Below are 17,888 nucleotides of genomic sequence, written 5' to 3'. Positions count from 1 at the left end.
CATGTGAGAAAGGAAACATTGATTGACCAGCTTAATTCTTACCACATCGAAGGTCATAAATGGAGAGTTTTTATTTCTGATTTGTTTAAGATTCATTTTGCCTGAAAACTTCCTTTTTCGTGCACAGCTAGATCCTTGCTCCCTTTCTAGCCCCCAACAGTGAGGCCTCCGCCCTGCCCCCATTCTGATAACCTCCACTGATGGTCCAGCTGTTCTAGGTACGGCTCGTAGTTCCCTGGGCGTAGCATGCTCCATGCAAATCCCATTCCTTCTGCCTAGACGCCCTTCCCTGCTGTATCCTATCTGGAAAGACCCTCTGCCTCCTTGGAGGCCCAGCTCAGATGGCACCATCTCTGCAAGCCCTCCCTGGTACACAGCCATCCGTCCCGTGGGCATCCTTGCTGCCTCTCAGTGCCTGTTGGGCTCCCTGCCTGGCAGAGTATTGCTCTCCCCATATGGAGTTAGTCCTGTCGGTGCTGTGAGCCCCTGGCCAAGGGCCTGAGACGAGAGGAGTCACATGGCTGAAGGTCCTTGATCACCTGAGGTCTCTCCCATGCATTTCACAGCCTCCTCTCTTGCCTTGGCACACGGACTGTCCGTGTCCCCTGGCGTGGCTGATAACAGCTGCGCTCCTCCCAGGTGTGAGAGGAGCTAGAATGGAGCTGGTGCCATCTGAGAGCTTGCTCTTTGCAAACACCAGTTTGATTGAAGCACTAAAGGGGCTCATGTGACAGACACCAAGGGCCAATGGCACAAGATAGCACTGCATACAGGGGTGGGGTCTCACCCTCTCCTGGACGGACCACCTGCAGGTCACTTGAGAGCTGTGTTCCTTTGATGCTGCAGTCTAGTCTGGCACCTTGCTGCTCAAAATGTGTTCCCTAGAGCAGCAGCGCCACATCGCCTGGGAGCTGGTGAGAAATGCAGGGTCTCGGGCCCCACCCCAGACCTTCAGAGTCAGAATCTGTCTGAACAAGACCGCTGGGGATGCGTGTGCACATTGAGGTGAAGAGCGCTTAGCGCACAGGGCGCCGTCTCTCAGAACGCTCAAGCAGAGCTCGCCCGCTGCTGCCCAAAGATGCTTCCAGAACTTCGATACTTTTAGTTTTTCACAAAGGATCACAAGGCCTCAGAGACAACCGTCCCCAGATAACTTTCTGAGGCACGAGTATCCATTCTGGACTTGGTTTTATGTCGCTGAGCTGCTATCACTAGTGTCATTAAAGGTCAGCTTCTCAGGCTGCTGATGGATGCCAGTCTCAGAATTACATCCCCATCTGCGTCTCGTCCTGTCTCCTGCCTCTTGTGTCCTGTTCCGAGCGTGCGCCAGTCGTGCTTTTCCCAAGAAGCTTTTGGTGCTGTTCTGATTTCTGGGCCATAGAAGGAGGATGTTCCACTTGGGCTGGATGGAGGTTGTGAGCACCGGCCTTTGTCAAGACTGGCTCCCTCTGCATGTCTGTGGTCAGAGCCTGTTGGGTGCAGCCTTGGCAGGTGAGGAGCGCCCTCCTGTTTCCTAGCCCAGAGTGAGGTGGGCTGAGAGGGGGCTGGGCCACCTTTCAGGTAACGAGGACGAGTTGAAACAGCTCGATTGGATTGCTGAAGTGCTGCCACGGTCCCGTTTGCAAACCCAGGAGTGTGGCTGCTCAGGAATGAAGGATTATGTTCCCACCAAGTTAACAGTTTATGTGTGTGCGCGCACGTGTGCATGTCGCACACACGTTTTAGTAGGTCATTAGTGTTGTCAGGGAGTGAGGCAGCACTTGGCCAGGCCCTGTCCTCCTTATTACAATACCTGTCTGAAATGCCCCACAGTTTCTCTGGGCTCCTGGGAGCCTGGGATGCAGAGTCTGGAGCTGGGGAACATCCGTGTGGGATAAAGTTAGCTGGACAAAATCACTACCGTCTCTTTCCACCCCTTAGATTTGAGTCTGCATGTTTAACCTGGATGAGGAAACCTGGGCAGGGTGGGGTGTGAGGAACCCCCAAAGGGCAGAGCTGGGCCCACCAAGGAGGAGTCACGGGGATGTAGGATCCAGGTGAGGGCAAAGCATTTGTTACACCTGAAAGTGGACGATGGCCTTCCCCTCACTGGGGATTTGCACGCAGAAGCTCAAAGGAGGCAGGATTGGTGTTGGCCAATCCCATTCCGGCCATGGGAGGTGGCCTGCAATCACTTCCAGGATGCTTCCACGCTTCCTTCTGTCGGGACCCCAGCGTGTTGGTCAGGGACTCAGGGAAGGGAAGGCCTCTGAATTACCTCCATGATTCGATCTATGAAGCACAAGTGTTTTCCGCCTGAAGCGCCGTCCTGCTTTGCTTTCGTGAGGAGGCACTCCTCAAAGGAAGGCTTTGGTGTCCTCCACAGGAGTAGCCCTTCTCGACCAGCAGCTCCAGACCAGCCGTGAGGGAAGCCAGAGCCTCCCCATCGCAGCCAGACTCGAAGCCAGAGCTTCAGGAAGGCTCAGTTAGCACTTCCCTGCTGTCGTGAAAACAGCTGTTGCGGGCTGTGAGGTAGTCCTGGCTTCTGGGGAATAAAAGTCTTCTCTTCTCTCAGAATTCTGTGGCCGGGTAAAAGAAGTACCACAGCTCTCCCAGAAAGCCCTGGGCCTTCATTTCATGCTGTCCCTCCAGGAAGCTGAGTGGCCTCAGCCAGAACCCTGGCCCCCACGCGCCCAGCACCTGAATCCCATCCCCCACGCGTGGCCTTTGTGGATCCCAGCCCCCAGGACAGATGCCTGGTCAAGTTGCACCACCACGTGTGGGCAACAAGGTCGCAGCCCCGCCATCCACGGAGCGGTGGTGTGGTTTCCATCAAGCTGTCAGTCCCCTTCCTAGCCGGCAGACACCTGCCTTCAGAGCTGGCTGAACGCAGTTCCCAGCCTGCTTTGGCTCACCCCCTGGGAGTCTTTACAGCAGCAATTACGAGGCCTGCAGGTTGGTCTAGAAATGGCCTGCCTGCCTGGCCCCCAGCCCCCACGTGCAGCTCTGGGCTCACACAAGGGCTGTCGAGCTCCCTGCCCAGTGTGCGGCAGGAGAAGCAGCCTGGGGTGGTTCCACACTGTCTCGGGGTGGCCCAGGTTGGTGTGGAGGGTCTGACCAGCCCTTGGGCTTTGTGGCACAGGCCGTGAGATGGACAGATGCGGATGGCCACATAGGGAGGGGCCGAGGAGCCACGTGGATAACCTGGAGAAGCAGACTCAGGCTTGGGCTGGCACAGGTTGATGTCTTCACGTCTCTGAGCGAGGAGGATAGGGACTGAACCTGTCCTGGGAGCCTCTGTTCCCTCACCTGGGAAACGTGCCTGCTGCAGAGGGTACTGTGAGGCGCAAAGGGCACCACATCGGGAAAGTGCTGGTGTGCCCTCAGCATTGCTGTCTGTGTCATCTCATTTCATCCTCACAACCGCCCTCTGGGAGGTTAACTTCCTGCTTTTACAGAGAAGGAAACCCGGGTCCACAGAGAAGGAGGAGTGTGCCCAGAGGCCATGGCTAGGCAGCCGAGGAGCCGAGTGGGATTTGAACCTGCGAAGTCCGAGCATGGCCTGGCAGGCCTGGGCTCCCTGCTGCTAGCCACAATGCCGCATAAAATGTGGTTGAGGGCCCACGGGGGACGTCACGCTCCTCTCTCCACCCTCATACAGGTGGGAGGGCGGTACTGGGACACGTTTCCCTCTTGGAATGGTTCCCGCTGAGGATTCTGTAGGAGCCCAGGCTCCGGGGGATCATGCCTGCATGGGGGTGACCCGAGCCATCCCTCGGGCTGGTCCTACTCTGCCACCACTCAGCACAGGGAGGGGCCCCCACTCCTCCTTGTGCAGCTGGGGAAACTGAGGCTCAGAGAGGGGAAGGGAACTGCTAGAGGCCTCATAGCAGAGCCAGTCAGGCCATACACAGAGGGTGGATCCGCATTTCCTTTTAATCTAGCGAGAAGAGTGAAAACTGTCTCCTCACTGATTCGCAGTTGCCTCTGAGAAGCCAGCAGCCGCAGTGCTGGCTCGAGGAGCCGGGTCGAGGAGTGAAGGGCACCCTCCACTTGGTTAGAGAAACAAAGTTATGTCATTTTTGACTCGCTGTCTGAAGACTCGTCTCTGCTGAAGCTGCTCTTCAGGCCATGTCCTGGGTTCAGCCGGCAGCCGGCCTGCCTCCTGGCCCAGAAGCAGACAGGCACGTGACTCAGGCCAAACGTAGTTCGTTCGGGTGCTCCTCTGTCTTCACCACTAGCTCCTTGGCGAGTTTCTCTGCCCTGGAAAGCCCAGGACGGCATCTTGAGTATCTGGAGAAGTCAGACCATCTGAGTTCACGTGCCAGCTCCACCACTTCCCGGCGGTGGGACCTCAGACCAGCTGTTCAGTCTCCCTGAGCCCTAGTTTTCCCGTCTATAAAATGGGGATGGTCACAGCCCTGTCACACTGGATCTCTGTGATGATCAAGGGAAAAGATCTGGATGAAAAGCCTTTCAAACCCTAAAGGCTCACGCGTGAGAGAATGGCTACTGGTGTTCAGGGACGGTTTTCTGTATTAAATAAAATTTAATTTAGTATTAAAACCATAGTGCAAATGAGGTACTTAGAGGCACAGAGGACCCGTTTACGAAGCTCTTCACCAGTTATGCCTGGCATTAAGAAGCATGGATGGCACGGAAAGCAACACTTCTGTACGAAATCCTAAATCTCCATTCCAGCAATAGTTCTAACTGAGCCACCTGGCTCTTCAATTTGTTTTTTTTTTTTTCCTGAGGCAGATTTGCCCTAACATCCGTTGCCAGTCTTCCTCTTTTTTTTTGTATGTGGGTCGCCACCAAACATGGCCACGAACAAGCGAGTGGTGTAGGTCCGTGCCTGTGAACCAAACCCAGGCTGCCGAAGTGGAATGCACCGAACTTAACCACTAGGCCACAGGGCCGGCCCTCTCCCGTTCTTCAGTCAGTCCATCCCAAGGACTGGGCCACTGGTCCTGGTGTGAGAGGGTCCTCCCCGTTCTAGCTGTGACATGTTTGTGGATTGGCTGGTTTGCCCAGAGCAGGCATCAGGGTTGCCTGAAGGCAGCATAAAACAGATTGCTGGGCCATCCCCAGAGTTCCTGATTCAGTAGGTTCTGGCGATAAGGCATGAGAATTCGAGTTTCTGACAAGGGCCCAGGTGTTGCTGACCTGGAGATCCCACTTTGAGAACCTAGAGAGTACACAGTACATAGCACATTAGGTGCTGGGGTCAGTGTGGAGTTAGAGGATGTCACAGCTCAGCTCTGGTGATAGCAATGCCACCTCTTCCAGGAAGCCTTCCCTGACATGACCAATCCCTTCCCCACTGTCACCCCAGTTTGGGCTGGGACCCTTCTGTGCTCCTACCACATCCTGTACAGGTGTGCATTGGTTTATTCTAGAACAGCCAGATACATACTGTTACAGTCAGATTAGGGATACTAATATCGTGTTGGTCACCCCTTAGCCAGGCACCCTCTTGAATTCTGACACATTCCCAGCCTCATCAAGACAGAGAAAGCGAAAGTAAAGTTCCAGGTATGTCTGTTTCCTAAACAATTATGAGTCATCTCTGAGCCAGCTCAGGTTGGCTAATTTAAAATAATCCTATTAAGGTAAGGGAGGATGGGGGAAGGATAGGAAATTAACATTTAGTGAAGACCAGTTATGAATCAAGCATGGGTTAACTGCGATGCCCTGCCAGGTGGGTGTGGTTTCATTGTCATCGCACAGGTGACAGGGTGAGCAACTTGCTCACGGTCGCAGAGCTCATGAACTCTGCTCACTCTGACTGCAGGGCCTTTGCTCTCTTGACTGCTGCGCTGACATCTCGAGTGTGGAAAGGGCAGGTCTGAACTTCCCCTCGTGCTGCGCGAGGTGGCTTGGGTTGTTGTGGAGGCAGAAGCAGTTGCGCCCACTCCTGCTGACTCGTGACTTGTCACTGTCACACGCAAATGCTCTGAAGCTGGTGCCACTCACACTGTGTGCGTCATACGCTGCTCCAGGCTCGCTGTTCCCATGGAGCCCCGTGACTCATCGTGCACACGGGAGAAATAGGCTCAGCCTCTGCAGAAGTTTCTTCGGGGAGTCAGACCTGCCGCTAGCCCTGGTGCACCCAGCCGCGTGCCGCCCCTCCTCATCGTTGGCCCCACTGGGGCTCCCGTGATGCTCTCTGCCCCATGCACAGCCTCCCAGAATGCATTGGGCCCAGGAGGAAATTAACAATAGTGTTTGGACCGGGAGCTTTTTGCTGTGTAATGAGTAACAGTTGTAATTAATGTTTAACATGTGTGAACAGCAGGTCTGCGGAGGAAAGTGGGGTTTAAAGAAGAGAACTGGGATCACTCACTTCCTTTGGCTAATGTGTTACTGAGGGACAGGTTTTTCCAGTTGGTTTTTCTGTTTGACATATGAATGAATTCATTTAGTAACCTAAAAAAAAAAGAAAGAAAAACATTGGCATTTAATAGCTCTGGTTTATCTGCTAATTATATTGATAGATAGAAACGTTCCTTCCAGTGCCTTTGTCTGCTCTGTGGAAAACACAGTCGTGCTGGAAGCTCTTTGCCCTCCTGGTTGGCAGGGTGGAGAGCACGAGGGGATGGGATTCTTCAGCTCCCTGAGGTCAGAGACTCCACCTGCCTTGTTCACACCTGCGTCCCCACCTAGGTCAGTGCCTGGCACATAGTGAACATGCAGATATTTGTTAAATTATCGAATAAATCAGGTCTTAGGAAAACCTACCCCAAGTTCTCTTCAGGGCGCAGGAAGACACAGGTAGTCATGCAGCCTGCTCACACAGAGATGGCTTGTTTTCATGTCATTCTTTTCTGCCGTATACCTGTCTTCTCTCCAAATGAGGCTGAGGGATCTGCATACAGAGGGCATTTCTGAGTGGTTCTTGACTGTCGTGATTGCCACTCTGGGCTGACCTCCCAGAGAGAAGCTGAGAGTGTGTCCCTGCCTGTTGGAGGATGGCCCAAGAGTCCAGATGCCATATTGGGGGTGGGGAGACTGGTGTGTCAGTGGGTGGTAAGCAGACCCCTGAGAGCCAAGCACCTGGCTTGTCCCCTCTTGTCCCTCCTCCCTTCCCTCACTGGCATCTGCAGAGGGGCAGCAGCAGAAACATAGCGCCAGCTGGGCTGCAGCTTTGGGGCTCCTGAACGGGAGACTGGTTTCAGTCTAAGGGCCTCTGAGCCTTGTGGGTGGGAGAGAGTCCCTCTCCCAGGCCCTAGGATTCTCAGTAAATGTGTGGGGGTCAGCAGGTGGAGGTAGCAGGAGACGTGCTGCATAGACATGAGCAGGCAGAGTGCATAGAGCTGCAGGCTCTGCATTTAAAGCCCTGAGCTGCCCCTTGCTAGCCGGGCAACCTGGGGCCAATTGCCTCAGTTTCCTTACCTGTATAATGGGGTGGTCATTGGTTCCAAGAGTCAGGGGCACAGTGAGTGCCTCAGTGGATGCTGGCTTTGGGTATGACTGTCATCGTTGCTACTACTTTTTGGAGCACGTGTCGCACTGTAGACAGGATTTGTGCTGGACTCGTTAGAGGCCTCTGGGATTCAGAAGACTTGGGTTCAAATCCAATTTCAAGGCTAGCTGTTGACTTGCAGCAAGTCAGTCCCTTTTCCAACCCTCTGTTTCTCACGTGTAAAATGAGTTATGACAGTGAAGGTGTCTGGCTTCGGCAGCCATGAAGGCCTCTGTGTTTGGATCATTTCTTCATTTTCATCAGGATTTATCCTTATATTTCCTGCAGCCAAGCAGCAGCCCTGGGGCCGGGTCTTTGTACCAGGCCCAGGAGTCCGGGCTTCCTTTGGGAGCTGCAGAGCAAGAGGACAGAGGCCTACCCTCCTTGCCAGGCCTCCATTCCCAGCCCAGGCCTGGGTGCACATGCATGGGCGGCGTCCGCCGCCTCCCTTCACAATGAGGACCTCTGTTCTCAGGCACCGCCCACGAGATGTGGCAGCCTGGTGCCCTAAGGCCCGCGTGTGTCTGCGAGGTGAACACAGAGGCCTCTTGTTGGCCATCCTGGAAACACAAACCAAACATTTGCTGGGCCGCCCGCTGTCTTACAGCCTCTCTGAGGGGCAGGAGGCCTGCTCCAGGATTGTGGGGAGAAGGGGCTTCCCTCTCCAGGCCTTAGTTCCTCCATCTGAAAACAGGAATTCTGATGCTTGTCCAGCTGCAGGGAACAGATGAGATGACAGCAGAAGGTAAATTTAGAAGGCTGAGGCAGCAGAGGACCGCTGTTGAGGGAACAGAGCTTTAGTCAGCTGCAGGCGGTGGCGCATTATCCTGAAAGTTCATGGCGTTCGCGTAGACTCGGGCTCGTGTGGTCCACCCCACTTCCCTAGACCAGCGCACAGTCTGCCCCTTGCCCCATCTTGGAGGCTCACAGGTGCCCGGCAGCAGCCCCTGTGTGCCGCCCTCGCCTCCCCCACGCACAGCAGGGGTGCAGCTGGCTGTGGGCAGCATGGGGAACCAGTGCCAAGGGCTGTGCAGAAGGGGCTCTTTGGGCACCTCCATTCTGCTCTCTGTGCCCTTGTGTTTTCAGAGTAGCAGGACATCCGTGAACAAACACCAGGCCTGGAACACTGTCCAAGCCCCTCCTGTCAGCCCATGTGGTTTTCGCCCATATTCCTTTCCGCCTCGTCCAGGAGGGCCTAAAGAAGCCTCCAGCGGCCAAGGGCTCCATGCAAGGCGTTCTGCACAGGCTCTTGTCTTCAGCCATCTAATCCTCGTGGCCTCTGCTTAGAGGCTCTCTGTCCTGTCCAGGAGAGCTGGGAGGGTTGGAGGCTGCAGGCTGGCCAAAGAGGCAGCCACAGAACTTGGAGCGTATCGCTGCCTCTCCCGGGCCCGAGGCCCCAAGCCCCCTTTGCTCCCTTCCAGTTCCTTTGAATGGTCCCTCTCCTCCGGGGCCACTGTCCACAACCTTGATCAGCCGGGGGGACTGGAGGATGTCCGGCAGACCGTCGACTCTTATCTCCCTGCCCTCCCCAGGGAGGGCACTCCTGGGGCCCGGGGAGGGGAGGCCACCCAGCACTGCAGTCCCAAAGCAGAGGGCTTGAGGGCTGGGGCCAGGCCCGCGGCCTGGCATGGCAGCCTGCTCTGGTCAGCTTGGGCAGCTTGCTTGCCCACATCAGGCCCCATCTGTAGAAACATGGGCAGAGTAGCAGGGAGCTCCTCGGTCTGCTGAAAGGGTCGGAGGAGATGTCACGTTGGGTCCTCACAGACGCCACCCGTGCACAGGGAACACTCAACAAAGGTCACACCGTTGTTCAAGACTGCTTTAAAATGACTTGAGGACGGAGTCCAGCTCCTGAGTTTCCTTTCTTGGTTGCTGACTAGTCCTGCTGACCTGGATGGACATTCATTCACTCAGCAGACAGCGAGCATCTCCTATCCACCAGGTGCTGTTCTGGGCACTGGGGATCCAGTTTTGAACAAGACGGAATATGTCCTCTCCTCTTGGAGCTGGTAAGTTAGTCAGGATTTCCAAGAGAGGTTGGGGAAAAAGAAGGTGGCTTCTGATAGAAGGAACTTTATCCTCTTGAGTTCATGAAAGGGAATTGTTCTGAGCATGGATGTGGCCATGGGGAGGGGTACCACCACTTACGGGGGCCAGCCTGGACTTTGGTACGTCCTCTGTTACTAGCCACCTCCACGATCATTTATGGTATAGGTGTTGTCAGCCCTGTTTCACAGAAGAGGCAGCTAAGTCTCGGAGAGGTTTAGAAACTTGACCAAAGTCACACAGTAATGGCAGAGGCAGGATTCAAACCTGGGTCTTCCAAACTTTGAAGTCCACATCCTTTCCGTGATGCCAAGCCACTGAGTTCCTCCGTTCCCTGGCCTCGTTGCAGCCTATGGGCCGCTCTTTAGAGCCAGCTGCATGCTAAGCTTGGGGAGGCTCAGAGGAGGCTGAGGCATGAGGCCCTTACTCTGTCCGGCTCTGAGCAGGTGCCTGTGTCCCGCACTGTAACAAGACCAGGGAGGGGCCAGACAGTGGCAGAGACAGGGTGCACAGTACAGAAGAGGAGAAAAGAATTCCACCTGGGGGTCAGTGGCAGAACTTGCCCCAGGAGGTGCCCCTGCGCTGAACTTTGCAGCACAGCTGTGATCTTTGCACACAGAGATCGTGAGGAAAGGGATTCTAGAGGGCAGGTTCAGCAAAGCTGAGGTCTGGATTTGGAGACAGCCGTTCTTCGTGCCTGGAGCCTTGGGTGGGTGTGGAACCCAGAGGGGTTTTGTAGGGGAAGATGCATCCAGAAGGTCAGGTTGGCGCCAGAGTGAGGAGTTTGCCCTCCATCTGGAGCGCTGGGAGCCAGCGAGGGTGCGTGAGCACAGCAGAGCCCTCTGGCTTTTTGGAACTTGTTCTCTGGGCAGCCCTGAATGGTAGACAGGAAGGAGCCAGACCCCGAAGGAGCACATTCGTTTCATATGAGCAGACGTTTGCTAAGCACTGTCTCCATGCCGAGCCCTGCGTTAGGGTTAGGGGCAGGTGAGGTCAGAGGGGAGAGAAATCAGTGCCCGGCACTGCCCCATGGACGGCCTGGGCTGGCTGGGCGAGCGTGTGGGTGCTGCTGAGCTCCAGAGAAGGGCCAGGTGCTGTGGGCTGTGGGAGGAGGCAGTTCTCAGCGGGCAGGATGGTGGAGGCTATGCGGAGCAGGGGCCTTGGAGCCAGACCCCGGGAGCTTCTGGACGTTATGAGATGGAGCAGGAGGGCGGTCATTCCAGGCCTGGGGTCAAAGCGCACCGCAGAGCCTGGGTGAGTGAGGCTCAGCGCCTGCCTGACTGCAGGGCCCTGACCGCGTCCTCGTGAGGAAGGAGGACCTGAGTGTGAGGTGAGCCTGACCTGGTGACCTGCAGGCCTGGCTCAAACCTCAGCCCCGCCCCTTAGCTTGGAGGCCCTGGAAGCGTTCTTCCTCACCTGCTGGGGGACATCGTCTTCCGTCCTTGGCAGTGAGAGGTATAAGATCTCTGATATAAGCAGGAGGGGACCTCCAGTGCCAGAGGCTAATCTGGGTGGAGGAAAGGCCTCGGGAAGGTGAGGGGCAGCTGAGCTGTGTCTTAGGATGAGGCCTGACATCAGGAACTTTTGGAAGGACATTTGGGGCATCGCAAAGGGGCCTCCTTAGCCTGCCCTGGAGACAAAGGCGCTTGGAGCCGCGAACCAGGCCACCGCTCCCACTGCCACACGGCCTGGTCCCGTCGTGGCACCAAAGTCAGAGGGCTCCCAGCGCCTGGTCCTGCCGCCTGAGCCCCTCCTGCACAGCTCTGCCTTCTGTCGGTAGTTGCCTGCGGGGGAATTAATTTGGGTCTGTCGTTCTAACGGCTCGCAGGGCTGGCATGTTTTTTCTCTAAACGCAGATATTCTTTTGAGGGTTTGTATCTTCCTTCATCTTTTGCAGAAAATCACTAAATTAAAAGAATTGCCATTTTAAATTGCAGATTAAAGAGAAACTTAATTAGAAGAAGTGAAAGCAGTTGTGTTTGGAGCTTTTTGTTCATAATATCTTTTTTATTTTGCTGCTGAATCACCTCTCTTGGAGTTTGTATATTTTTATTTTAGGTGAAATGATTTGTCTAATTAAGCCTGTCATTCATCACCACCTGTTCCGTCTAAAATATACAGCTATATTATTAAGCTTGCAAGCGAATGTATAAATTAATTCGCTGGGGAATTACAGTGTTGACTGGGGCGTTATTAGGTTTTCTCTAATTTATCTGGTATGAAAACCAATATTTTTTCCCAGTAAAGTGAAACAGCGGCTCATTAAGTTTCTTCATTGAGTCATTTGTTGGTCATCTGTTACATCGCAGGCATGTGCTAGACATGAGTGGTAGGGACAGATATGTTACAGCCCCTGCCCTTGGGGAGCCAGACAAGGAAACTGGTGATTAGGGTACCATTGGTTGAGATCAAGGTGAATCTGGGAGGGGGTGAAGTCAGGGAAGGCTTCCTGGAAGAGGTGACCCCTAAAGAGCACATAGAGGCTGTCAGGCAGAGAGGTTGGTAAAGGGCAGGGTGGGTAATTCAGACAAAAAGACATGGCCTGGAGGAGGCTTGGTGAGGCCTGAGGCTGGACAGGTAAGCAAGTTGTTGGCTGTGCTGAAGAGCTGGGGTTCCTTCCCCACTTGTTGTTCCCTACTCCCTGCCTCTCGTCTCACCTTCTGTGCCGAGAGGTGTGTAGTGGGATTTTATGTTGGCAGAAAGGATTTTAGCCAGTGGAGCCCCAGCTGTCAGAGGTGAAAGTGCCTTACAGTTCGTCTGGTCCCTCCCTCTCCTCAGCCTGTGCAAAACTAAGCCTGGAACCCCAGCTCCCACCAGCCCCTTCCCACACCAGGCCTCTCCGCCGCCCCCCTCGGCACTGCTGGCCCTCGTGCCGGAAGGCCCGCTGGGCTGCCTCCTCTCCGTTCCTGACACCCACAGAGTTGGCAGAGGGGAGGCGTCGTGGGGAAGGGCACGCTGGTCCCATGCTCACTGCCCCCGTCTCCTGCTGTGCCCCGGGTCCCCATCTCAATGGGGCATCACACAGGGCTTTTCCCTGACTCACCCACAAGTAGCCAAGTCTGTTGGAGTCACCTCCGACGTCCCTCCCATCCTTGAGGGCTTCAGCCTCCGTCACCTTCCCTAAGGCACGGTCTCCCACCTCCAGGGCTGCCCTCAAACCCACCCTCCAGCAGCAGTCAGAGAGCTCTCTAAAGCCCGATCTACTAACGGCCTCCCCTGACTCAGCCCATGCGGAGGATCCAGTCCCAGCTCTTTAGAAGGGGGCTCCGTGGCCGGGCCCTCACCTGTCTCCCTGATCCCAGTGCTCGCCCCTGGCCAAGGTCACCCCTCCAAGAACATACACCCCTTTTGACCAGCTGCTGTGAGGGCTGGTGTTGTTCAGCGGGAGCCCTGGTGGGAGAGCCAGCAGCTGGGAAGCCAGGGAGGGGCCCCAGCTCTGGGCTTCGCCCCTCACCACCTCTGTGAGGGCCCAGCTTGCCAGCCAGATGGAGGAGGGCTTCTCAGACACCCAGCCCCACGGCCTGTTCCGTAGAAGGGCCTCAAGGTCGTTGCCGTCTTGCTGTCTGTCCCTGTGGTTGGGCACAGCACGGAACTGTAGCAGAGAGGAGGGCCTGCGCCCCAGCGAGTGTTGGCCCTGCCCCGCTCCGCACGGCCAGTCCTGTCTCACAGGCTGTGGGCGTCTCTAAGGTGGAGTTCAGCCTCCATCCTGCTTTCCCACCAAGCTTAACTCGAGCTTTTTGTGCGTTGTGGCTCCTGGATGCTGCCAGCCCGCTCCTTGCAGTGCTAGGCCCCTGGCCTGCAGTCTCCTTGGTCCTCTTTCTCGCACACTCCTCTTTGAGGACAGGGACGAGGCTTGCTGCCTCTGCCTGCAGAGCATAGCTAGAGTCTGACCACTCGCCGCCGCTGCCATCCACATCTCCAGTGCGGCCCGGCCCACGGTACCTCCTGCTCTCCCTGTGCTCCCCTCCATCTCTCTCTGTTTAACAAACTTTTTTATTTAGAGTAGTTTTAGGTTCATAGCAAAATGGAGCAGGAAGTACCGAGAGTTCTCGTATACCTCGTCCTCAGCGCAGCAGTCCTGTTAAGAAGTGCCAAGTTAAAACCCCCATCAAAACAGCAGAATGGCTCTCCATTTCTCTCAGAATAAAACTAAAGTCCTTCCCAAGGCCCATGGAGGGGGCCGCCCGGCCCTTTGTCCTCCCACCCCCTCCACTCGTCCTGGGCTGTGTTATTCCAAACACCCCAGGCATGTTCCCGCCTCAGGCCCTTGAACTTGCTCTCCCCTTGCCTGGCATGTCCTTCCTCCTGTTGTCCACATGGCTAATCCCTCCTTTCCCTCAGGAATTTATTCAGGTGTCACCTTTCGAGGCCTTCCCCGCCCTGCTGCAGTTTCTCCTGATTGAGCACTTGTCACCAGCGGGGTGCTAGGGCCCTGACTTAGGGCACTTCCTGCCTGTCTCTCCTCCCTCGGACTCTGGCTCCATGAGGCAGGGGTTTCTGTGTCTTGCTCACTGCCATTTCCCCCCCACCCCCCCCAAACTGGGCCTGGACCATGTGGGTGAGGGTTGAGGAGTGGGATGGCCTGCTAGACCCCACTGCAGTCATGAGAGTGACCACACACACAGGTCCAGTGTGTCTGGAGCCTTCTGTTGGCAGGGCCCTCCCTTCCCACTGATTTTCATAGCGGTTAATAGAGAAGAGTGTCTCGGAGGGATGGAAACGCGTCACGGTCCTGATGGAGGAGCTTGCTCAACGGCTGAGACATGGAACAAGTTCATTCACACTCCTTGGTCCCCGTAGAAGCACATCCCCACAGCCCGGGCTGGGGTTTCACGCCGCCACCCGTGAATGTGAGGTTGATTGCCATGTGGCTGGCCAGGGTCGGAAGACAGCTTGCCATGTCCATGCACGCTGGGTGGAGGAGAGATTTCTGCCGTTGTGTGACCGTGGACCTGCCGCTGGACACAGCTTTGGGAACCTTGTTCCGCAGGCCCTGGCCCAGTGTACTCAGCACTCTGTGTGCTGGCCCTTAGGATGTACTCCCTCATCTGATCTTCACAGCAGCCTGGTGAGGGAGGAAACGGGGCCTCAGAGAGATTGAGTAACTTAGCCAAGGCACACAGCTAGCCAGGGAAGGCTTAGGAGAGGAATTCGGATCCGTTCAGTAGCTTATGTGAAGTGCCTATTACTGTGTCTGCGTTGAGCAGACACGATAATAATAAAAGCAGATATTTACAATAACATTGATTAAGCACAGACTATCTGCCAGGGTCTCCACTAAGATCTCTGTGTACGTCACTTGGTTGAGTCCTCACAGCAATCCCGGGAGGTGGGACAGTGTTTATCCCTGTTTTTCAGAGGAGGAAGCTGAGGCCCAGAGAGAACTTGCAAGGTGGACCAGCTGGTCTCCAAGAATGCTTCTGGATGGGGGCTGGCCCAGTGGCACAGCGGTTAAGTGCACATGTTCCGCTTTGGCAGCCTGGGGTTCACCAGTTCGGATCCTGCATGCAGACATGGCACCACTTGGAAGCCATGCTGTGGCAGGTGTCCCACATCTAAACTGGAGGAAGCTGGGCACGGATGTTAGCTCAGGGCCAGTCTTCCTCACAAAAAGAAGAGGATTGGCAGTGGATGTTAGCTCAGGGCTAATGTTCCTCAAAAAAAAAAAAAAAGCTTCTGGCAGCTCCAGTTTCAACTCAGTATTTTCTGTTCTTTGTGGGGTATCTCTAGGGTCCTGCTCCCAAGAGGCATCTTCCCCGAGCCCGTGGAGTGAAGGATGCTCCCACGGGCCCAGGGTGGGTAGGAGAGCGCAAAGGAGGGCCTGTCCCACTGTGCTGTGTGCTGCTCCCACCTCCCCTGGGGGCTGGGTCCAGGGCAGCGCTGGCTGTGTGGGGCATACACAGGGGGACTGAATGAAGAGCAGCAGACTTGGGGGGTCCAACATGACCCCCGAATGGAACTCTGTAGGGCTCTCCCAGGAGAAAGGGGGCAGATCTGGCCAGTGTGGCCCCTGGTGGGATGGGAGAATGGGAAGAGGAGAAAGGCCACTTGGAGGCAGGGTGTTTGGCACAAAATGAAGAACAACTTTCTGCCCTGAGAACTGTCCTGAGGAATGAGCCCGCCCCCAGCCCCCCACGGGAGTGCCATGCCCCTTGCTGGAGGTTGCAGGGGCTTCCTTTGGGCATAAGGCTGCGCCCGGTGGGCTCTGGAGACTCACCCCGCACCCCGAATGCGCCGAGTGGCTTTGACAGCACCCACATGTCCTGTCTTAGGAAGCCCGCATCTTTTGAGCCACGTTTGTTCGTTGCCTGGAACTCCTCCTGCGAATGGTAAAGCCCCAGTGAGGACAGTCGAGCTGCCCTGCTCTGGGCCGCCCAGTGACGTCTCGGGCTGAGCTTCCGGTGACTGTGCTCTCTCTCTCCCCACAGCCCAGTTTAATGGCAACGAGAAACGGCAGTCGTCGCCCTCGCCTTCCCGGGACCGGCGGCGCCAGCTTCGTGCTCCCGGAGGGGGCTTCAAGCCCATCAAACACGGGAGCCCCGAGTTCTGTGGGGCCTTGGGAGAGAGAGTGGATCCCGCTGTCCCGCTGGAGAAGCAAATGTAAGTTTTGAGGAGTAAATCAACCTCAGCTCCCAGGTCGTGTGTCCTTGCAGAGGCTCAAAGGAGGCCAAGGCCACCTGTCAGTGGCAGAATGGGGTTAGAGCGCGCCTCCCCTGGTCCCTAGCCTTCCGTGCTTGCTCCCTGCGCACTGTGTCCTCCCTTACTTTCGATGACTAGCGGGAGGGAGTGCAAAGCCGTCCACACGGTTCACCCCTCTCTCCTACCTCCTAGTTTCTGTTTTCATCCTGCAGCAACTGAGGTTTTGAAAAGCTAAGTGTCCCCTAATCCTGTCCGTTAAGTGTGAATTAGGGTTCTTTTCTAACTACAGTGATGTTTTTGCGCCACATCTGCTTGCTATGAGTTGCACAAGGCCTTCACTCTCTTGATTTTGGTTTCTCAACCCCTTTCTCCAGAGGTTTCCCACCTCTAGTCAGTGGCTGGGTCCCGACCCTGCAGCCCCTTTCCCTCCCCGCTTCTCCCTGGCAGTGCTGGTCAGGCCTTCACCACCCGCCCCCTTGACCTGAGGACCATCTCCCTGCTCTGCTCTGAAACCTTCAGTGGCTCCCCATCACGTCAGGATAAAGCCCCAGCCCCCAAACCTGCCGCTCGCTCAGTGACTTGCCCCAGGCTGCCTTCTTCTTTTCTCGCCATCCCTTGTACCTGGACTGGAGGGCGTTACTCCAGGTGCTTGATGGATCAGGTCCTGCATCTGGGGCTGTTCCCTTCAGGTGTGTCATCTTCAATAAGCAAATGTGCGATAAATGGGGTTATCATCCCATTGCACAGATGAGAAAATCGGGGCTCCAAGAGGAGCAGAGCCTTGGCTGGGATCCCCTGGCTCAGAGCACAGAGGTGGGATTTGAACTCCAGCCCCATGACTCGACCCCATGCTCTGCCCTTATTTCTCCCCTCTTGTATACACCCACATCCTCCACCCTCAGCACATGCCTGGCGCAGAGAAGGCCCTCTGCAAGACCAAGAGACTAGCTGACCCCAGGCCGGGCCTCAGGAGCGCGTCTCACATGTGTCACTTGCTGTTATCAGTCTCCACCCAGCCACAGAGCATCCCTCCCAGGAGACGCTTGCGCGGGGAGCAGGGTGCAGGGCTTTCCGAGGGATGTCATGCTCCTGTGCTCTCCTCCTGGGAGGCTGCAGCCTCCTCTGTGGGCCCCACGCCTGCTGTACTGAGCACGCGGGGGGAGCGCTCCCAGCCAGTATTGTGTTATCATTTCTCACAGCCACTCAGATTGGGTGGCAGGTTTGCTTATTTCTGATCAAACTGAGCACTTTTTGATCAACAAATAAAATATGATCCAGAGATGAGAGATGTGTGGGAGTTGTTGAGCGTGCATCCTGACCCAGGTCTGCCAGGGGTCAGCTGGGCCATCCCACCCTCTTCCCACCCCGGGGTGGGCCCCTTGAGTGCAGTTCTGTTCCCTCTCCTTTCCTGTTCCCTCCCGACACAGCCCTCAGCCAGCTCCAGTCATGACCCCATCTCATCTCCCCAGGCTTACTCTGGCCTGTCGGAGGCCCTGACTTGTCACCCGAGAGGTGTGCTTAGGCAAAATGCCACTTCCATCAGAGCCCGATGACCCAGGCAGAGAGGATCGCCTGATCCCCAAACTGGGCTGATGATGCTCAGTCTCGGAGGGACCTCCGAGTCCCACTTCCCCTCCACCCCAGCACAGGGGAGAGGGGAGCTGGGGACTGGCGCCCTGAGAAGTGTGCCCGGTCTTACGGGGTTGTTGAGAGGATGGGCAGTCCCACCTCTGCCTGGACACCCATACCACCTGCT

At 56.0% G+C, this 17,888-nt stretch overlaps 1 protein-coding gene across 1 annotated transcript in view; it reads left to right on the top strand.

Annotated features, from left to right (window-relative positions):
• The window catches only part of SHB (SH2 domain containing adaptor protein B), a 131,618-nt gene that overhangs the window by 85,521 nt on the left and 28,209 nt on the right, over positions 1-17,888 (top strand). Inside the window, exon 4 of the mRNA XM_008536889.2 lies at positions 15,922-16,093. Within this exon, the coding sequence (XP_008535111.2) occupies positions 15,922-16,093 (172 nt within the window). The remainder of the gene's footprint in view (positions 1-15,921; positions 16,094-17,888) is intronic.

Source organism: Equus przewalskii, chromosome 26 (assembly GCF_037783145.1).
Source record: "Equus przewalskii isolate Varuska chromosome 26, EquPr2, whole genome shotgun sequence".
Taxonomy (NCBI): domain Eukaryota; kingdom Metazoa; phylum Chordata; class Mammalia; order Perissodactyla; family Equidae; genus Equus; species Equus przewalskii.
The sequence above is the reverse complement of the archived record's forward strand: the minus strand, read 5'-3'. Positions and strand labels throughout refer to the sequence as shown.